This window comes from Camelus bactrianus, chromosome 15, assembly GCF_048773025.1.
Source record: "Camelus bactrianus isolate YW-2024 breed Bactrian camel chromosome 15, ASM4877302v1, whole genome shotgun sequence".
NCBI lineage: Eukaryota > Metazoa > Chordata > Mammalia > Artiodactyla > Camelidae > Camelus > Camelus bactrianus.
Window position 1 is genome coordinate 34,876,207 of NC_133553.1, and position 22,269 is coordinate 34,898,475.

General features: G+C 50.7%; 1 protein-coding gene across 4 annotated transcripts in view; it reads right to left on the reverse strand.

The window, feature by feature from the left end:
• GALNT14 (polypeptide N-acetylgalactosaminyltransferase 14) overlaps positions 1-22,269 on the reverse strand; it is a 257,205-nt gene that overhangs the window by 105,228 nt on the left and 129,708 nt on the right. For all 4 annotated transcript variants that reach the window (XR_012511842.1, XR_012511843.1, XM_074378672.1 and 1 more), the window contains exon 3: positions 4,767-4,865. Coding sequence is in view for 2 of the 4 variants with exons in the window: in XM_074378672.1 (XP_074234773.1) it covers positions 4,767-4,865 (99 nt within the window). In the remaining 2 variants the exon portion in view is untranslated. The remainder of the gene's footprint in view (positions 1-4,766; positions 4,866-22,269) is intronic.

The following is a 22,269-nucleotide window of genomic DNA, read 5'->3' on the forward strand; positions in this document are numbered from 1 at the left end:
GGAGCTGCCTTTATTTATGAAGCCTTAATTCTCACCATGGCAACTAGTGCGAGGTGGAGAGAGGAACCCAGATCCCAGCTCTGAGCCCGCTGCTGGGAGGTGGGGACACGGAGGGCAGGAGGTGGTAGGAGGGAACCCTCACCACAATCATCCAAAAGAAAACACGCCAAACCCAACAACCAGCCCTCTCATCAGAGAGGGAGGGGGAGAGGGAGGCGGAAAGAGAGGGGAAAACTTGCTCGAAGAATACCCTCTAATGAGGTTTGATTACGGCTGGAGCTTCTGCATGCCATTCCCCCAAATCCCGGCTGGCTCTTTGAAATTCAAGAGTTCTTTTCTGTGAACATCAAAAGGTAAATCGTGTGCAGCTCTGTGCTGGTTGAACGGAGAGATGATTAGCAAATAAAAAATGTCCAAGTTTTAAAAAAGAAAAAAAAAGGAGCGAAATTGTCAGCAGTAAGTGCTCATTAGACCATTTCCTGGTAACACCTGGCTGGTTTTTGCTCCTCTAAACAGAGCAATTGGCGCGATGGCGGGGGTGCTTCCAAAAAGTGGCTCAGAGCTGGGAGGGCCTGGGATGGCAGGTGCTCTGGGTGCCTGGGTTGGCTGGAGAAGGAGAAAGGTCAAGTCCAGCCCAGGGGACCTGGCTCAGTCCAGATGGTCCCCCCAGGCCCTACCGTCTGCACATCCCACTGTCATCCTCACCACCCAGACCCTGGTTGTTTGAGTCTCTCTCCTTTGGTCTCACCAGTTCTTCTGCCAGGACATCTCACCAGTCCCTCTATAGTAAAGTCAAGCCTCCCTTTCCTCCAGGGCCCGGCTTAGCACACACTTTTTCCTTGCCTCACTTCCCCATGGCTGCTCCACACCCTTTCCTTTCGTAGACGCGCGTGGGAGTGAGAGCCCACCTCACGGGTGCGTCCAGGTCACATTCGCTCTGGGAATTATCCCAGAACTGGGTCTTCTAGCCACAGCTCCGCTCTCTGCCAGAGGGCGGCTGCCATCAGTGTCTACACCTTCTGCCTGCTGAGCCCTAACCACGGGCTACCCCCCACCTCCGAGCACCCTGAGAGGTGGCAGGTACGGCAGCGTGGGAGGCCAGGCAGCCTCCTCCATCTACTCCTGTGCGATCCTGTGCATGACGCCAGACTGCTCCCAGCCTTCATTTCCATCTGTAATTACATTTTCCTTGTAAAGGCAGGTGATATTAATACTTGACCTACTTCACAGGCTTTTGTGTGTATGAAATGAGGAAATGCATTTGCGATCGCTTTGTGAACTGCATGGGGCTCTATGCAGGCAGCGTTTATCAAAGGCTCCAGAAATACCAGTAAAATGAAGACCTGAGGCTGGTTGACAGTTGAGTTTAGTCGTTCTGGAATCAGACTGACTTGGGTTCAAGTGCTGTGTCTGTCTGTCCGCCAATCACTAGCTGGAGAACTCCTGTAAGAACTGAGCCGTCAGCACCACAACTTCCTCAGCCCCAGGAAAAGGGCTGAGCACCGTGCCCGGCACACAGCGGCTGCTCTGCAGTCTGGGTATTGATAATCACGATGATCCTGGTTCTCAGAGTGTGATCCCAGAGTCAGCAGCCATCACGTCACCCAGGGACTTGTTAGGGATGTGAATTCTAGACCCTCCCTCTAGACCCACTGAGTCAGAATATCTGCGGAGGGGACTCAAGAAACCATGTTTTAACAAGCCCTCTAGGGGATTCTGATGTCCACTCAAGCTTGAGAGCCAGGGCCTTAGAACCCAGCTGCCCACCTGGGCTGGAGGTGCCTCACAGAACCCGCTGTCACCTGTCCAGGCTCACTCTGCACCAAGCACTCTTCCAAGGCCTTTACCTGCCTGAACTCATTCACCCTTTTCTACAATCGTGTGAGGTAGTTATTATCAGTGGTCTTTGTTTGGCAGAAAAGGAAACTGAGGCAGAGAGGGGAAGGAGATGCCCAGGGTCACACAGCTGGTAAGGGCAGAGCAGGCAAATCTGGCCCCAGAACCCAGTTTCTTAACAGCTGAGCCTGGGAGACTGCTTCTCTCAATCTCAGTTGTTACAAAAAGCAACAGCACGGAGACTTGGGGTGGCAACCGGTCAGTTGTGCACACTTGAGCCCCGAGGGAAGCATGCGGCCGGAGGGTGCCCCAGAAGGAAGGGGACGGCCCTGGGTCTCACAGATGCACTGGGATCCACGGCAACACCAGTCAATTTCAAACACATTTCCTCATTTCATACACACAAACCATTCTTCAGGGCTCTGCTCCGTCCTTAAGTGAGGAAAGTCCCCTAGTTCATCAAGGTTGTGACTCTCTCTCCCTTTCCCCAACACCCACCCACTGTGCCTCTGTCTGGTTCTGAGTGACCCCATGTGTATCTTCCCAGCCCCCAGCCTCCTGGCTAACACAGGAGCTCAGGGGGCAGAGGGCTTGGGCAGGGACAGGCAGAGGGACAAAGGCCTGGCCGGGCGCTGGGTGGGAGGGAGGAGAGGGCAACTCAGTCCTCCCCAGTTCCTAGGGCATCTTTCCTCTGCCAGAGCCTGGAAGCAAAGCCATCAGATTTCTAGAAAGTTAAAGATGAAAGACACCTTAGAAAGAGTCTTTCATCGATGACAAAAGGCAGACAGGAAGTGCTCTCATTCAATTCTTTCTCAGTGGCTAGTGGTTTATTTGTGTGACAGCATAGGGCGTGGACGGAAGGTACGAATTCCCAAGGCAAGTGACACCTGGCCATGGAAGTTCCTGGAAGTAAGCTTCCTTGTCTCCCCCTTGAAATTCACTTCCATCCTACCTGCTAATGATGCTAACACTGGTCTGGTCACACCTGGCTCCTGGGCCCCCATTCTGTTGTTTTTGTGTGTCACACTCAGGTCTAGGCTGCGGGGCGTGGTTCAGAGAGGCAGGAAAGAGATCAGGGCTCTCTCAGCAAAGGGCCCAGCAGAGTCTGGAGTATAGTCTGGTACTTCGTGGGGCCTTCTGAAAAGGGTGGTGTTGATGGGCCCTCAGGCCCCTTCCAGAGGGCAGGGCACCAGGGCCTCAGTGGACAGAGGCTGGGGCTGCACGCTGAGCTGTCTCCCATTCCCACCGAGGAAGTCAGAGACCCGAGTCCTGGCTCCTGCCCTTCCCAGCTCCGTGGCTTTGGCCTCCATTCACCATTTGCCACCGTGGATGCAGGAAACGCCAGGCTGAAGATCATGTGTCTTGGCTGGGCCTTCTCTGCATTTCTAAGAGACACTGTGAAGGCATTTCTAAGAGACACAGTGAAGACACTGTGAAGGACATTCTTCATGAGTGACAGATGGCACCGAAGACGTGGTGCCCACTGTCAGGGCGGGCCTATTGCTGATGTCCTCCCATCCCTGGACAGTCCCGCCTGCCCACAGCCATGCCCATGCGAGAGGGAGAGGGGAAGGTGTGGCTTATTGATGGAAACGACAAGAGATTTTGCTATGCTAGGTTGTACTCTCTTTGGTCCATGTTTAATCTTACCTCCTTCTCTGTGGGATCAGGGGACCATCTGATCAGGATGTGCTAGCAGATCCAGATGGTCTCCAATGGGCTATGTGTCCCAGGTGGGTGGAGGTACCTCGGGCACTTTACCCCAGGGCCAGCCCCTCACCCCAGGGCCAGCCCCTCGCTCTGCTGGAGGCGTGGCTGGGTGCATCCTGGTTCCAACCCCTTCCCCAGGGGTGCTGAAGGCCACCACTGGACTGGCCTTGCCTATTCAGGTTGCTGAGAAGAACTCTGAGATCAAAGAGCAAGGGTCAGAACCCCGCTTCACCAGTGTTAGCTGAGTGACTCGGGGCCTTAATTTTGCATCTTCAGGTCTCAGTTTCCTCAGCTGCAAAGGGGGCACAGCAGTGGCCACTCACCTCCCCAGCTGAGAGCATGAGCCAAGGCGTGTCTACACACCAGGGGACTTAGTGACCAGAGGCTGCTGTGACCACCACCTAAGATGCCAGTGCTGCTGGCGACTGAGTGAGGAGGGGCAGGCCAGGTGATGTTGGGGGGAGAGGGCTCCAGAGGAGAGGAAGGGGCACAGCATGGGGATGGGGAGCTGAAACAACCAGGGTCTTCTGAGAACGAGGGTGAGGCTTTCCGGGCCAAGTCTCCAGGGCCCCATCTGTGTTGTAAGGGAGGTCTGCTGAGGGCTGGACTGGGACTTCTGCATATGGAAAACTCCCTGCAGGTCCAAGGCCACACACAGCAAGGATATGTCTATCAGAGCAAAGGCATGGCCCAGACTAGGAGCAGAGGGTGGGCAGAGAGGCCCGAGGGGGCACAGGGCTGGAACACAAGGTGATGGCAGAAAAAGCAAACGTTAGCCATCACCTTTAGGCTGCTCTGATTTGCACCATGGCCCCTGGGTGTGTGGGAGGCGGTGGAGAGGCAGACCCCAGTACTACTCCCAGCCTGATGCTGCGGCGGAGTATGTACTCAGCCACAAGGGGACCCAGCTTCCTCGTCAGCTGTGAAAATGAGAAGTAATGTCCTAGAGCAGTGGTTAAGGGCAAGCACTCTGGGACCAAGCATTCTGTGACTCTCAGTGACCTTCTACAAGTCATCTAATGCTCCAGGCCTCTGTCTTTCCTTCTAAGAAATGGGATAATAGCCACCCTCATAGGAGTGTGAGGAGTGACCAGCAGTGGATGTACGTGGAGTGTGCCAAACGGGGCCTAGCAGATACTTAGAGATGCCTGAACGGGTCCCCGGGTGAGCAGGCACACCCTGGCTAAGTGCTGAGGGCTGACAGACGGGAAGGCTCTTACCTGCGGATGGTTCTGAGCAGGGTGGAGCGGGCCTCGTTGTGGAAGGTGATGATGATGCTGGTCGGGGGGAGGTCCTTGCAGTATACAAGCAGCGTGCATCTTGGGGAGGAAAGGCAATGGAACAAGAAGGCCTTTAGAGGCAAAGCAGATCTAAAGGGCTGGAACCAAGAGCACCCCCTGTGTGGACAGATGCCTGGTGTCCAGGTGATGGGGAGCGCCCCAGCTGCATAGCACTGGGTGAGACCCCAGGGCTTCACCTGGCCCTAAGAGGGGTAAGGATGCTCTGAGAATGATTAGAGCTGAATCTCCCCCCACCTCGAGGGAACCTGGGCACGGAGCCAAATTAAGCTGATGTATGGAACATAAATGTGGGACTTTCCACCCACCTGAGTTACTGCACAGTGCTTCCTAGTAGCCACATAAGCCCACCTCCAAGTCTTGGGCTCTGCTGCCCAGTCTGCTGAGGCCTCACCGTGTTCCTGTTCTGGGCCAGCAGCTCCCACACCCCACCCCACCCCACGCCATGCTGACCCCTGACCTCCTGCCACACACACCGAAATCCAGCCTGTTTAAAGAGGCAGAGCCCTAAAACCCAACATACGCAATAACACCCCATCTTGAAAAAGCATTCATTTCCCTGTGTCCAGGATCATTTGTATGACAATTACATCTGGGGTAATTTCAATTTAATACCTCACTGCAAGTGAAAATTGTAGCCCGCAGCTCGGAAATTACGATAATAATGGAAATAAACCCACCAAGTGAGGCTGGTGACACCAGGGGCGATCGCCGGGTAAATGTTTCCTCCTGTTTCTCGCTCTTTCAGGGATATTAAACGAGGAAGTAAATAACAGATGTTTGGAGAGTCAGACATTTCCTCTCTCCATTTTCTAATTTCTTCCCAGGCTTGGGGCTTTTTATCTGGGGCCCGGACACCCAAGGATGGACTACAAGCGGGATGTGAGCTCTCTGAAATCGTTTGCAAAGTTGTATATGCAAATGGTTTTTTGTTTTTTTTTCTGGGAAGATGGTTCATAGTTTCAGCAGATTCTCAAAGAAGTCTGTGGCCTAAAACACTTAAGGACCTCAGTCCTAGGCCAACGAGCCTGACGTCCCTTTGGCCTCCCTGATAATTCTGAACACTCTTTCCTACAAGAGCAACACTGAATAAAGGCCCCAGGGGAAGAGACAGTGGAAGGTACATTATGACCTTCAGGCCTTCCTGTGTAGCCCCCACACAGATAATTTCTCACCCCATTACATCAGCTCCACCTACTAGTAAACCCTCCCTGGGGGCCCAGCTCAGAGAGTCTTTACTCCTCTGGGGGGTCCCTGAAGCAGCCTCCTCACCAGCCTTCCTGCCTCTGCCCTCTGTTCTGTGCCCCCGCCAGTCATGTCCAGTCCACCACACAGCTCTGCCAGGGCCTTCCCCTGGCTGGAAGCCTTTGGTGGCCCCTCAGGTAGAAAGTCCAAACTCCCTATCACAATGGCAGCTTCATTTGCTGCCATAACTCTCTGCCACTGCTCCCACTATTACTTCTGCATGGAGCAGTGTCCTCTCTCTTTTCTCTACTTGAACTCCTACTCATCCTTCAAGACCTAGAGCAAATATCCCATCTTCTGGGAACATGTTCCATACTCCCCCAGGTAAGTAATGTCCTTTGTGCTCCCATAATTCTGTACATATCTCTGTTCTGGCACTTCTCAAGATGGACTGTCTCCCCCAGTTGACTATGAGTTCCTTGAGGAAAGGACCTTTGTCTAGCTCCATGTCCCTAGAACAAGAATTAAGTATACCAGATCCCCATTCATGGAGACAGAGAGAAAGAAATTCAGGAAATGTATTCCTAGGTCAGCTGACGACTTAGCTGTTTATGGTTTTAAAAGGTGCTGTAACCAGATGGCTTCCAAAGATTCTCACCTACTGGTCCTCATGCTTTGTATCCTTCTGTCCCTCGTGGGATCAGGGCAAACTTGTATGAGTAATAGAATGCGATGGAAATGAGTGTGGGACTTCCAAGGCTAAGTCACAAAAGCACTGTAGGCCCTGCCTCGGCCCCTCGGGGGGAGCCAGCTGCCGTGCCATGAGGACACTCAAGCAGCGCTGTGGGGAGACTCTGGCGTGTGGAGGAACAGCGGCCTCCTGCCCACAGCCAGTCTGAATGAGCCACTTCGGCAGTGAGTCCACCAATTCCAGTCAAGCCATCAGATGACAGCAGTTCCAGCGGCTCCAAGACAAAACTGCCCAGCCAAGATGCTCCGAATTCTGACCCACACAGACTACAAAGATGATCATGGTTCCTGCTGTTTTAAGCCACTAAGGTTTGGGGGTGATATGTTGTGCATTAAATAAGCATTATAAAAGGGTAAAGAAAATGTCTTGAAATAGCCCCCCAGTGAGAAGAGGCCTTGGACTTGCTTATCTTCAGACACAGACCTGAGTCTAAGTTGGGAGCAGTGGGGAGGGAGGAAGGCAGGTGGCTGGGGAAGGTGGACTTGGGGTCAGGGGGATCCATCAATTGGTGTGCTGCAGGGTCCGTGGGGGCAGGAGGGGCTTGGAGGGGCCCAGGCAGAGAGGCAGGCAGTAGTGAGCATGGTCACCGCCAGAAGGAATGCGGTGGATGTCAGGGAGCAAAAGGACAATCATGTGTCTCTTCACAGGAAGGTGAGAAAGCAGAGAGCTTAGCAGAACCTCCTTGTCTCCACCAGAGAAGGGGCGAAAACATGGATGAGCAGAATGACCGAGAAGGTCGCACTGCCCGGGTTGTGCCAAGGGTCAAGCAGGACCCCATGCTGGAGACGGCTTTCTGTTCCACACCCTGGGAAGGAACGACATCCCAAGTCCCAGCTTTTGTGAGGTAAGTTATTCGGGGGCAAGTTGGTGCAGGAGGTACTGGGAGTTATCTGTTTAGAGAGCTTTTGGGGACAGGGACACTCTTCCTGCCTTAGAAGCATCCAGCTGGACAGCAGGTGTATGGCCGCACAGGGACCGGCAGTGTGCACACACGTGGTGCTGGGAGAGCAGAGGGAGGGGGGCCTCCACCTGGGGTGCTGATGAAGAAGGCTTTATGGAGAAGGAGGTGCTGAATCTCACAGGGTGAGGTAGGAACGGATGGATGGAAATGGGGTATGGCATCCCCATCACAGCACAGTTCTGGGCCCTCAGGCTGGGTGCCGAGTGAATATTCTGTTCACAGAATACTGGCCTGGGTGTCTGGATACCATTGACCATCTGCGAGACAGTGGGCAAACCACCCACCTCTCCAGGCTGCTGTCTGCTCATCTGTAAAACAGCGGCTGGGCCCAAGGCTCTCCTGCTAAAGTTCTCAGAGCATCAGTTATCAGAAGCCTTGATTGTAGCTGACATCCAATAAGCGTGGTTGATTTGAACGAAATATCGCAAAGCCCATTCTGCAGCTGAGGCTCCACTGTGTGGCTGGACACCCGAATTTACTTTTCTAAGCCTCATTTAGTTTTTTCATCTGGGAAGTGGAGACAATAATTTTGAACTTGTCGATTCCTCCCCTAGATTATTACCATGCTAGGTAATAATAGATGCTTGACAAATAGTAACTACCAATGTTTTTAACATCAAGTTCAAATCTGCAGACTCCTCCTCCCAGTGGGTGGAGCCATATCTTGCATGGGCTGGAAAGGCATCTTTGGTGAGTGGTTCTGCCCTGTCCAATGGTGGGTGAGGGGCCCAGAGAGGCAAGAGGAGAACAGAGCAAAGAGTGAAGCACCAGTGTTTTAAAGGCAGTGGGGCTGTGATGTCGAATCTGCTGAAAACTGGCTGTGGGCATGTCCTTTACATTTTCTGAGCCTCAATGTTGTCACCTGTAAAATGAGCACAAATACCTCCTTTTCAGGCTTGTTTGTGAAGACTGCAGAGAATGCTGGCAAAACTCCCGGAGTTTCATAGCTGATGAGTAAATGGTGGCGAGAATGATTATTATCACAACCATATAGTGGCTGGACCAGCCTCCAGGCAATGTTCAGTGCTTCTGGACTAGAACTACAAAGTCAGAGTTCAGAAAAGGAAGGGGCTTGGAGATGACCCAGTCCAATGTCCTAAACTGGGCAGAACTTGGTGGCATAACAGGCATGAGCTAGAGCCCGGGTTGCTATGCTCCTGGGCATTGCCCCCTCCAGCCTCATGCTCCTGGGGGATAAAGGACAGGGGGCTCTTCCTCGAGGCTGAGCAGAGTCCAATAAGCACCTCCCATGTGCAGAGGCCCAGGGAGGGCAGGCCGGCAGCAGGAAAGTGCCTCATAGCTCCGAAGCATGGGCATCCCCACTCCTGGCATTTGGCAGTATCTCCTCCGACCCCAGCTCACAGTTCACGGTGCCTGGACGCATCCTTGTCTCCTCTGACCCTCACAACAGCCTCTGAGAACCTGTACTCCACAGATAAGAAGAACTGAGGCTCAGAATCTCACTCAAGGTCACATACCTGGTGAGTGGCTGAGATGAGTGTTTCCACGACTTCTAACATGGGATTGGTCTCTACTGTCAGGCTGTGAACTCACCCTGGTTAGGGCACAGGAGTCCGAGGGGTTGATACTGGGCAGATCTGCCCTTCAAGGCCCAGGGGACCACAGCCCTGCTTAGGGATGAGCCCTGCTCACTGACAGTAACAAGGCCATGGGGCCAGGAAAAAATCTTAACACTGGCTGCAGTGAGGAGAGTTGGCTTGGCCTGTTTATGGGCTTTCTGTGAGAGGATCTAAAAGAGTCATCAAACAGTAGGATCTATTAGGGGCACCCGGGGAATGAAAAAGGCTGCCAACACTGAGATCTGGCGCCGGCAGACAGTCGAGAAAGCAGGTTGATAATTTATTAAAGATTCAGGGGTTTTACTGGAAAGAAGAGCTGGTAAGCAGGAAAGATGGGGGTGGGGGTGGAGCCAGGAGGAAGCGGGGGACCACCGCTGTGTGCGGAGACAGATGCCAGCCCCAGGCTGCTGTCCTGACTGCCACAGCAGCTCCTGAATAATGCACGCTCCTCTGAGTTGATTTTCCACGTGTAGTTTCATATTTTTTTTAAAAGAAAGTTTCAACTAAGGTTTAATTCCCCCAAGTTCAGGTGGGTCCCACAGTGCTTCCTAATCATCAATTTTTCAAGTGTTCAGTGTCATTTATTGGCCAAGGATGCTTCCAGAGAGGTTTTCTGAGATGCTAACCCCTGGCACAAGGTGGAAGCTTCCGTATTCATCTATTTCTGTCTCTCCACCAGCCAATCACTGCTCTGCCGCCCACCACGCCCTGTCCCTGTACCTGAACAGGTGCCAACGCGGGCATATTGGAAACATACCAAGCGAAGATGGCTGTTAGTTATCAGAGAAATGTAATGCTGTGCACATGCCTTTTATTTTATTGCACAAGTCCATTAAACTGGCAGTGGACGTAAACAGAGGGCTATGATGACCACCATCATCCCCATTTTATCACTGGGCAACAGGGCTCCCGCTGGGCCAGTGGCGTTCCTGCTGGGGCTGCGACCCAGGTCCTCTACGTCCTATACACCTGGTCCTCCTCCTACAGCATGTCACCCTTACAGAAGAAAAGACGTGGTCCTAAATGATAAACATTCAGGATTTCATTCTGGAGTATAAACATCGGTGGGAGTGATGGAGAGGCACACTCGATAACTTGGAAGCAGAGAGGAGAGTGTAATTATTATTACTAGTATGTCCAGAAATGATAATGGCTCTGTATCTGGAAAGCAAACTCCTGAAGGAGGGGCTCTGGTGTCCTTTGAGCAGAGACTGAGGGCAATTAGAGTAAAAGGAGAGGTCAGGCTAATACACAGCAGGACATAGTAGAAATCAAACAGGCCTGGGGTGGTACCCTGGGCAGGCCCTTTCTCACTTCAGTGATGAAACTATCCACTTCAGGGAAGGTTTTTAAATGACTACTTAGTGATCCCTGCTGCCAGGTGCTGTACTGAGCATGTCGCATATTTAATACTCACAGTAACCCTGTGGGGGGTAGGGCACTGTTTAATGGATTCACTCAAGAGGAGACTAAGGCACAGGGAGATAAGTAACTCACTGCAGCTAGTGAGCCCAGGCCTGCTGCACATCCTTGTCACCAAGCCACCACCTCTCCATGCCAGCACTTTTCCTAGCACCAGTGTATCCGTAAGCTGCCAGCTGTCGCCAGGTCTACTCTGTGCCCTGCACACCGTGTAGATCCCTATGTGACTCACACCACCCCAAGAAGCAGCCTCCACCGAGCTCTAGAACCCAGCAGTTGCAGCGACCAGCCCAGAAGGGAGGGACAGGCTGCCTGCGGTTCCTGGGTAGCGACAGGAAGACAGGGAAACCGCTGGCTGAGCTGCCAAGGGAACATCCTACGAGGGGCTCCCACTTACTGCCCAGATGGAGCCTGCAAGGGTGGGTGCAGGGGTGATTTCAACAAGGTGCTAGGAAGCATGGTTTGTGAACCTCTGTTTCTAGATGGAATGCTGCAGCCCATTCTTCCTATTCCTGCAGGTCCAGCACCCACTCCAGAGGCCAGACCCAGGCAGAGAAAACGCATGGGTTATCTTCTCTGCATATACCATCTGTCTGAGCTCTACAATCACAAAGGCCGAGGGAAACAGGTGTAAGATGTAAGGGGGGTGGGGGGATGGGGCTGGTTTCCTGGGAGAACACTTTCCCCAAGGGAGTGACAATCTGGATTTCTGTGCAGGTGGGTGAGGCACAGGCTTCCCTCCCTCCCCACTCCCATCATCTCTGTCTCACTGTGCCCTCGCGCTAGCACAGAAGAGGTTCCACTGAGACTACACTGCCACCAACACCCACCCCAAAGCCAACGTGTGTGAGGAAGAAAGGTGTGAGGGGAAAATCTCTTGGACCAGTGACCTTTCCAGAATGTCATTTCCCTCAGGACAGGGACCGTGAACTTGCTGCCAGTTTTTAGAAGCCCAGATTTCTTTTTTGGAGCTGAGAACACCTAATACATTCCCAGTTTAGTTCTACGTAAGGAAGCCTACTCTCAGCTTAGGAGAAAAGGAAGATGACTGAAAACTACAAAATGCCAAATCTGTGACTGGCCTTTCCATTCAAACTCGACTCTTCAGGAGAGAAAAACACAAGCAGTAGAAAAAGTATGACAGCTGTAAAACCAGAAATTCCTTTTAATCTCATTTCATGGGCAACACTGATACACTGTAAGGCATGAAATTTTTATTTCATGTCAATTTCACTGGGATTTCACATGCAGATTAATTTGTTCATCCACATAAACATATACGGCTCCTGTATTTTGCCTCAACAGCCACCCTTACTTAATATTATAGAAATCCTGCATCTCATAGACACTTAAATTAACAGTGAGACCTGCTATTTCATTACACTGCCACATTTTGAATTGCTGAGCATGTTATTAAATTCTAGTATCCTGGGAAGGGGATAAGTGGGCCAGGGCAGGGAATGAACTGCTTAGGAGCTTGGCTGGGCTCGGTGGTGGGTAGCTGATGGCCCCCAGTCCCCACCTCCTTGTGGAATCGCATCCCTTTGAGTGTGGATTGAATCTGGTGACTTGCTTCTAAGGAACAGACTGCAGCTAGAGAGAGAAGATGTCACTCCTGTGATCAGGTCACAAGATAGCAACTTCTGTCTTTTTGGCTTGTACACTCTGCTGAAGCAAGCTGCCACAACGGGGAGCCCCACATGGCAAGGAACTAGGTGTGGCCTCTGGTCAACAGCCCCGGAGGGACTGAATCCTGCCAACAACCATGTCCGTGAGCTTGGAAGAGCCTTCTCCCCAACACTTACCCCAAGATGCCTGCAGCCCCAGCGGACACCTCGAACGCTGCCTGTGAGAGACCCTGAAGGAAAGGACCATTGAATTCCTGACCCACGAAACTGTGAGATGATAAACATTATTTTAAGCCACTAAGTTTTGTGGTAATTTGTTAAGCAGCACAGACAATGAATACAGGAACACTTAGCTCCTGAAAAAACAAGTCCCCCAGGGTTTCTCACTCCCCTAGGGTCCCAGGTAAATTCTCTCTGGTCCTTGGTGGAACAGCTATGCAAAGGCATCACGACTCCCCCACATGGAGCTCCAGAGCTCCCACCGGACCCTTCATTCCTGCTCTAGTGGTCTCCATCCCTCAAGATGTTGCTGGGTATGGGAAGCCTTTGGTCCCTACATACAGATGAAAGTTCTTTAGGAGTATCTTTAGGGGTTGTTCTTATTTCTCCCATGGGTGGTGCGTACCTAGGACCTTCCACATGCATACAAGAAAAGTTCATTCATTTCATGCAATGCATGTCGCAGGGCTTTAAGGCTTGATTCTCTTGCACAAGTGCAGTTAAGAAAGGTTGACCTAGATAGCATCACAGACGTTCCTCCATTCCTTGAACACAAGGCCATTTGGCAAAGGACCTGGTCTCGGGGTGGGTCTATTTAGGCCAAAAATACATTCACTTGTACCATCACCATGTTCTTGGTTCAGTCTATCTGCAATTCACTTCCTGCTCCTCAGAGGACCTTTTGGACTTCTTAGCCACCTACTTCCAGTAGCATCAGATTTCTAAGAAAACCTCCATCTTGACAATTTTAGAGTACTTCCACTATGATTATTCATTGCAGGCTGTATATTAAAATAATGACCCCAGAACTCAGCTCTGCAAGCTCATTTTACTGGCAATTTAAGGATGCCCCAACAAATCTTTGCTGATAAACTGGGAAGCTAACTGGGGAAGGCAGATACTATGATGTAAGGCGCCATGTCGTCTGGAGTCCCCTAAAGCCTCAGGCTTTGCCTCTATTTTGGCTCCATACAAACTCCTGGGTTGCTGCAATACTGGACTGAAAGCGACCACAGAGATCATCTGGTTAGCCTGTCCCCGTATTGTGAGCTGCTGGAAGTATCTCCAGAAATCTGTGCACGCTTTGTGAATAAAGTCTACAAGAGTTAAACAGGTTTGGCACATGAGAAATACTGGAAAAATACCAGATTACCATCTTGGTGATCCACCAATACACACTGACACGTTAATGAGACTCTTCCACTTCTGAGACTTCCACTAGCCCCTTGCTTACCAAGCTCTGACTGCAAACCCTGCCCGACAATCCCTTGCATACAATGGACACTCAAATATTTACAGGATATACATTGACTCAAGCCTACCACTTAACATCCTACCAAACAGAATTTTGTAGGACACAGGTTTAAAAAACATTGATGCCAGCTGCTTCCTTTTTTAAAGATGTGCAAACTAGATCCCAGAAGAGTGAGTGAACTGACCTGCCAAGGTCACCCTGCTAATTATAGTGGCCAAGCTAAGATCTCCTAGCTCTTGGCTACTGAACTTGCTGTTTTCTTAAAACACTCAGGCTTGCGGGGTTGGGGGAGGCATGTCAGATTGTTTAGAGAGGCCCCAGACCCCAGTCCACATCGGGCTACTAGCCACCTCTGCTTTTCTGTCCCCTTGTGCCATCCTCTCCCCTCAAAATACTACCACCAAGGTCCCTATTACTTCTCTATGATGCTAGATCAGTCTTTATCTTGCTTGACATCTCTGTAGTAGCTAATGCTGAGGGTCATACATTTCATTAAATGTTCGATTCTTTGCTCCTGGCTTTGGTAAAATCACCCTAGCATAGCTCCCCTCTTCTTAGGCTGTTTCTTCTTGGTTTTCCTTTTCTTTCTTTCCTCTGAAACTTTGGTGTTTCCCTCGATTCTCTCCTAAGCCATCCTCTTCTCAGTCTTCCTTCTCTTTAGATTATCTTACTTGTTTAGAAGTCCTTCAATTTCCCATCTGTTTGCGATGACCCAACCCCTAACCTTCATCTGATGAGCATCTTCTCTTGAATGACCTCTTCATCCACTCTCTGCCTCCCACACCTCGCCCAAGACTGCTGACCCTTCTGTGTTCCCCAGCTCACCATCTACCAGGTGCCCAAACCCAAGAGATATTCTCAAATCCTGCCTCTCCCTCCTTGACACACAATCTCACTAAACTGAGTCCTGTCAATCCTTCTTACTTATCTCTCCAACTGGCTGTTTCTCTGTATTCCCATCATGTCTTCGCTGGATTACTGCAGCAACTTTCTAGCTAACTTTATCCCTTCCAATCTATTCTGCACACAGCTAGAATGATCTTTCCAAATTGCCAATCTTTAACATGTTTCAACACTGCCCAGTTGCTCACAAAATAAAGTTGAAACTCCTAATCACAGCTTACTATCCTTAGTGACCTGGCACCATTTCTGACTTCTCCCTTCACATCCTCCAAGTTCTGGCCACATGCTGTCTCACCTGCTTTCTCCCTCTGGACCTCTGCAGGCACTGTCTCCCTCCCATGCAGCTGAAGTGCACTCTCCTCTCTTCTAAGACCTGAATATTTTCTCCTCTTCTCATTCTGGCTTGGAAGGTACTTCCCCTGGGAAGCATTTCTTGATCCCCCAAGGCATTTCTAATCTGCTCCCCCTAGGACCCTGCATTCACTCCACCACTGCAGTTTATTACAAGCATTGTGAACTACTTTTCTGTCTCTTCTATTGTGAGCTGCAATGAAGGCAAGGATATTCGTAGTTATAACCTCAGTACCTGGCACAATGGCCCAACACAGGAGACAAACAATAATTGTTGGAATAATGAGTGGATGGATGAGTTGGGGAGAAAGCAGATGAAGCCTCCATGGGGTAAAGCCAGAGGAGAAAATGTCCCTTGCCAAGTTACAGGTGACACCAGCTCAAGGAGGCTGCAGACTGGTAAGCTGTGTGAGGTGCCAAGATCAGTCATGCAGAGGAGACCAAACAAGTCACCAAAACTAAATATGGCGCCCTGTGGGGAAGGCAGGGAGCCTTGGGCTAAGGCTGACCTGGGAGACGTCTGGAACAGTTACCTGGCGTCTAGGGACAGCTCTGATGCATTCTCAGTCACATTAAAAAGACTCGGTTGTGTTTAAAAGGCTGGGATGTTCCTCCTGTTTACCAAAGTCCCAGGGTTGAACAATGCTTCCTCATGCGAGATGGGAGAGACTGAATCCTACCTGATAGGGCTGCCAGACTATGGCTCAGACATACTTTTCTTTGAGAACTGCACTGCCTAATATGATAGCCACCAACCACATGTGGCTATTGAAACATTTGAGATGCATCAGAATGGAGAGATGCTGTAAGTATAAAATACACACGGGATTTCAAAATCTTCATATGATAAAGAACGTAAGATATCTCATCAGTAATTTTCTTACATTGACAATATGTCAAAATGATAATATTTGGGTATACTGGGTTAAATATTATTAAAATTAACTTCGCTTTAAAAATTTTACTTTTTAAAATGCAACTACCAGAAAATTTTAGATTACATATGTGGCTCACGTCTATTTCTATTGGACATTGATGTTCTAGGTCATTACTGAACCTAGCCTGTAGATAATCCAATTTACAATTTCAATATTAGTGTCAGACAATAGTTTCTAGGTGTTGGATTCTTTCATAAGAGTAAAACAAAAGTTTAAAAAGTTATAGAGACCATTACTAGGCTAGCAGCATTGTCTTTTGCAGCAAAGGTTATATTTTAAAAATCTCATCACCTAGCATCATTCTTATTTCATAAAAGAAAGGGTGTTTAAACACTAGACAAGGCACAATCTCCAAAGAATTAAAAGCACTATAAATTGTAAAATTAAGTTTTAAGAAAATCTCCCTCTCCCCAAACTCCATGAATCAGATCTGCACTAATTCACCAACTGGCATCTGAAAGTTCAGTTCAAGGGTTTGTCTCACTAAATTATGATGAGCCTGTGGCCGACCACCCTCGGCAGATAGCATGGGTAATAAACCCAGAAGATAGGATATCCTCATGCTTTGCTTTGGAACCAGCAGCCCCTGGTGCTCTGTTCCTGGTGCTACTGATGCTAATGAGCTGGTATAAGTTTTCCATCTCCAATCTCTGGCCTCGATATATCTCCTCATGCATTTCTGCTGCCCAAGCTGTCACATGCAATCTGGGCTCAGAACACAGAGCTGACTTGGAGAATGCAGGTGCCTCTGGCTGCATTTTGACCTCCTAGGAATGACCATTGCTCCACTCTGCACCACCATGTTTTTCCAGACAACTAATTTCAATCTTTTGTTGACCAGCCCCTTTGAAGTGAGTGGAACACTGAGGTTAGGTGGAAACCAGGGAGAAGTGCGCCTTTCCTCCATGGAGATCAGCTGCTCTCAGAAGCTGCCAAGAGGCTTCTCTCAGGACACTGCCAGGACCTGTTAGTTGGTATCAGGCACCACCCAGATGGCAGCTGTGTGCCTGTGGTGTGTGCATGTGTGTGCACAGGGGAGAGTGTGCTCAAAAGGCAAACGCTGGGACCAGGAAGTGTGGAGGTGGGCCAAGGCTTATTTTTGAAGTGTTCCTTGAAAAAGATTCCTCAGTGTCTGGGACTAGGGCTCCTTCAAGTCTTATTTTAGCCCTGCCTGAATCACATTACACAATAGTAATAACAGATAACATTTGTCGAGCTCTTGCTATGTCTCAGGGATTCTTCCGAGAGCTTTAAATCTGCGCGTTTTCTGAGGTAGGTACTGAGTTCCCCTCTCTCGTGGAGAAGACTGTGAGGTCACAGTCAGCAAGAAGCAGAGCCTCGACGTCACACCAGTTCAGTCTCCATTAGAACATCCCTGGATGGTCAGCCGACTCACCAGCTTGCAAACCTTTATTTCACATTGACCTTTCTCTCCCTCTTTGCCCTAGAAGTCTGCATGATGGAAAGTTCTGGAGAGATGGAAAGTCACAAGTCTGGGCTGTCCCTCGCCTGCTAAGGAAGGATGTCTCCCCTGGATCTTCCCTGAGCTACTTTCTGATATTTCTCAGACTTCCCAGCTACAGGATCAGAGAAGAGTCATTCCCTCCTCTAACCTAAAGAGGTAAATGTTCCTCAGACTGAAGCAACTGAGATAAGGCCTGTAGCCTAGTAACTCCATGGTTGTAGCCAGACCCACACACTGAGCTCAGGAATGGTCTGGCTGAGGGCCAGGCATCTAACATCTCCTCTTCTCCAGGGGACTCACAACGGTGGGCCCTCTGGAAGGTCCGAGCTGGGGAGGCAAGAAGCCAAGACTCCCCAGGCTTTCCTTCTAGATAGTCAGTCCATCCCAGAGGCAGTCCTGCACCAAATTCTGCCTCTGTCCCCTCCTTTTATTCTCACTTCCATCTGTCCGAGCCTGGCCCACACTCTTGGTCTGAGGGACTGCAATGGCCTCCTGACGGCTCCTCATTTCACTCCTCTCCCCTTCTTTCCACATTTACCTTCCCGACACTCTCTTCACATACATAACTCTCCCTACCTTTGGTAGTTACCTAAGCTAAACCTTGGCCGCATCCCAAGGTTTCTGCCATGGTGTCAACCCTCCAGTCCTGCCCCACAGTTCCCTTGCCCGAGCCTTCCTGTCCTCCTAACCCAGTCCATGTCTCCTTGGTCACATCTCCACCACAACCTCCACACGCCTTCTCCTTGTCCAGCCACCATCCTTTCCAGGGCTGCCTCAGTGTAACCGGTATGTGACGCTTAGCCCAGGTCAGCTCCTCCATCTCGCTTCCCATGGGCTCCCTGGCCTCCCTCCCTTTTCTGCACGACTGTGCCATCTTCTCTGTGGGCAGCGGCCACGTTTCTACTCCTTGATGTTCCCAAGGGCCAGTGACTCCGCTAACTGCAGTCACTCTCCTCATCTCTAAACCCAGTATCACAGAAAAGCAGTGAGGCTTCACTGAGAGAACATATATAAGGTGCCTACCACCTGTCAGGGGAATAGTTTGATCAATAAATGTTGGCTGATTATGTTCCTGGATTTATGTGCTAACACAGAGAATTTTCTGTTGAGTGAAGGTGGTTTTAAATTTCCCGTGATTTAATTTTCTCCCTCTGTTCTGAGGATTCATTCCCATGCCTGCACTTGCAAACCTTGATGCTTTCTGTAGATAGTTTGCCAGTGAGGTGCTCTTTGAATCCATCAGTCATCAGCTGATACGGAGGAAGAGTCTGAGTGCCAGGCACTGTGCCGGGCTCTGGAGGGAGGTGCAAAGATAGGTCAGCACGTCCCTGCCCGCGTTGCTCAAGGAGGGGAGAGGGAAAGCGGGCAACTCGGGGTAACAGGTGCTGGTCAGGGGTGAGCATGTGCGTAGGATGAGCCGCCCTACTCAGCCTGAAGGGGCAAAATGTCTTCCTAGAGCAGGGACGCCACCAACCGGGATTCCTGAAAGGCGAAAGAGCATGCTGAGCAGAGAGAGCACCGAAGATAAGGTGTGAACCTTCGAGCACAGTCAGGCAGCTGCAAGCCCAGGCTTGGCTGGGGTGGACGTGCCCTCAGGGAGGGGTGCGCAGGCGGCATTACAGGGTTTTGGATGAGGAACGATGCATCCGCATTTGGGATGCTCTCTACAGAGGAGGTGTGGAGGATGGACCAGCGTGGGGCCGGAGCCCAGTGGGAGGGCAGCTGGGGGCTGCCGCAGTCACCCTGGTGGAGAGGGCAGCAGCTGAGCAGGGAGCCAGGTCAGGGACCAACAGCTATCTAAGAGGCAGACACAACAAAGTGAGGGTGAGGGTGAGGGTGAGGGAGGAGGAGGATGCCAAGGATTTGGGCTGAGGTCACAGGGTGAACGATAAACCTGCCCTGAGATGGAGCAGGTGACCTGAGAGCAAAATGGGTCCTTGATATCTTGAGAGGTGGCCCGGGCAGGCTCAGTGAGGCTTGTGGTAAGGAAAAAATGATGTGTCCGTCTGATGAATCAAAGAGAGACAGGGAGGAGCGGGCAAGCAGGAGAACAGAGGTAACGATGCCTGGTCGGGCTGGCATCAGGGAGGTCACTGTGAGGGCCAGGGGAGGGCAGGAGGTGAGCACTGTCAGATACAATAAGCTTCAATCTGCTCCAAGTGGCTCCTCTTGCTCCCGTCCAGGGCACCAAGGACACCACAGGGCGCATTTGCTGATCTCGCCCCCACCAGCCCAGATGGAGCCCTGGCTGGCTACACGACTCCACGGGTCCCCCAGCAGAGCCTCTCTTCTGTCACATCACACTCTGTGAGTTTTCCCGCTGTCCTCGGCCCCCGGGACTCACATCACTCCATCCCACTGTCTGTCACCGCGGCCGCTCGGCTGGCCTCCTTCCCACAGCTTCTCCCACCAGCAGCTGTCATCTCCTCTCTGCTCTTTTCATCTCTTGTCAAACACACGTTATACTTCCTGCCCCCCACCCCCCGCCCTTAAATCACTCCCTCTGCTGGCCTTGGCTTCCATCCCCGGTATCTGAAAAGTGCAAATTTCACCAGACATAGCATCGCAATTGCCTCAGAGCTTATTTTGTGTTCCTGTGGGAAAAAAAGTGAGTCTGACATTCAGGCAAGTCAAGTATTGGGTGCCGGGAGCCCAGGCTGAGGCAGGCAGCTAGCTCTCTGCAGAAATTCCCTGCCTGCGCCCTCTGTGTGCTGATGTGTGCCTGAGTGCTGATGCTGTCCTCGTACTCAACCCCACAGCCAACAAACTGTCACCGAGTGCTTACTAGGGATTAAAGGCTGGGCTCTGCATCTGACATCGATTATGGATTTGCTCACCCTCACAGCAACCCTGGGTACCATTATTATTCCCATTTTAAAGGTGGGGAAAGTGAGGCTCGGGGGTTTGAGTAACTCACCCAAGGACCAGCTAGAAAATGACAGAGTTGCCTCCTCCCAAAGCTCACATGGCAAGGAGAACTACTTTGCCACTCAGTGAACAAGTTGCCTTGCCTGGGCCTCAGTTTCCCCCCCTGTGAAGTGACAACGATCCCTCCATCCAATGGGCTACTGAGGACAGCACATCTAAGAGATGTGAGAGGGCTCTGGGAAGTCTCCTGTAAACAGAAAGTGTGATTATTCTTATTCTACGGACTTGCTGCGAGGTTCTGCCTTTTCCTTAGGAATTGCTCCAGGTGCCCTCAGCCTCAAGCCAGTCCTATCATCCCTGTTTCTTTCCAGCCTTAGAGGCATCAAACCACGCCAAGGGTTCTTCAAAGTGCTGGAGGGAAGTGGTGACTAAACATGACAGCGTTCTGGGTCTTAAAAGGGAAAAGTCTGTATGTTCCAACTCCCTATTCTAGACCGATAAACGTGGGCAGGTCACCAGTTTGCAGCCAAGCTGCCACCCATGTGATATGTCAACTCCAGAAGCAAACAGCTTTCTTGTCATTGTGTTTTAATAGATTCTGAGACCTTCAGGTAAGTACAAAGACAGTGTCAAACCAGCTTACATTTGGATCTGCAGCAGGGAGGGAGTCGGGTAACCTCTACTGAGGGGAAGGCGCAAAGCGGGTGGGGAAGGCTGAGCATGGAAACGGCCGTGGCCACAATGAAAGAGGACAGCTCTACTCGTTCTGCGGGGCTCTCGAGTCCTGTAGGAAGGGAAGTGTGTGAGGAGAAAGAGTAATCCCTGGCCTTGGGGGCGGGGACATGCTGCTGAGCCGGAGGGAGTCCTGCATCTGGAAATAGCGTCCACTCTCGATTCGGTTCCTAAGTCACTTCCCACACGTTCTTACTGGCTGCATATATTCCACCAGCAACAGAGCTGGAAGTGACCTTAATAACTATCTTCTGGGTGAGGAAACAGACACCCAGAGAGCTGAAGAGTTGGGAAGTATCTCAGACAGGACCCAGACCTTCTCAGGTTAAGCCCAGCTATTTCCCCCCTCATTTTATCACGCTGCCAAGGTGTGGGCCAAAATGCCAAAAGCTAATCAGAAGAGGAGCAGGTAACTAAGGATGGACTAAGACCCAGGCTTCGTGCTTGGTTCTTGAGCGAAGTGCAGGGAAAGATGAATAGGGAAGGGGCGAGACCCTTGACCAAATATTCAAGTGGCCAATACACTTAAGGAAGAGTTGCTCCACTTCCCAGATCAGTGGGGAAAGGCAGATTTAAACCACAGTAAGATACTGCTGCTCAGCCTCTGGAAAGGCTAAAATGAAAGACAGGCCATAGGAAGTGATGGGCAACAAAGACGTGGAGCCACTGAAACTCTCACACTGCTGGTGGGGGTGGAAAGGGCACAGCCACTGCCCTAGATGTTTGACAGTATCTCTAGAAAAGTTGCCATGGATACACTCTACAGAAACACATACGCCTGTTCACCAAAAGACCAACACAAGGTTACTCACAGGAGCTCTAATCAGAAGAATTCCACATTGGAAAAACCTCAAACAAACATTAACAGTAGAATAGATATATAAATGGTAATATATTCCTACAAAGGAATACTATTCAGCAACGAGAATGAACAAACTGTCTTGCAAAATGTGGCTGGATTTCACACACATATTTTGAGGGAAGCCAGACACACCAAGGACAGACTGTGTAATTCCATTTATAAATGGTTCGAGAACAGGCAAAGCTTGTCTATGGCATTTGAAGGCCAGGCAGTGTTACGGTGGGGAGTAGGGGCAGGGGACAAAGGCAGCATTTGGCAAACTGAAGGCCTTGTCCTTGATCGAGGTGCTTGATGTAGGAACACGG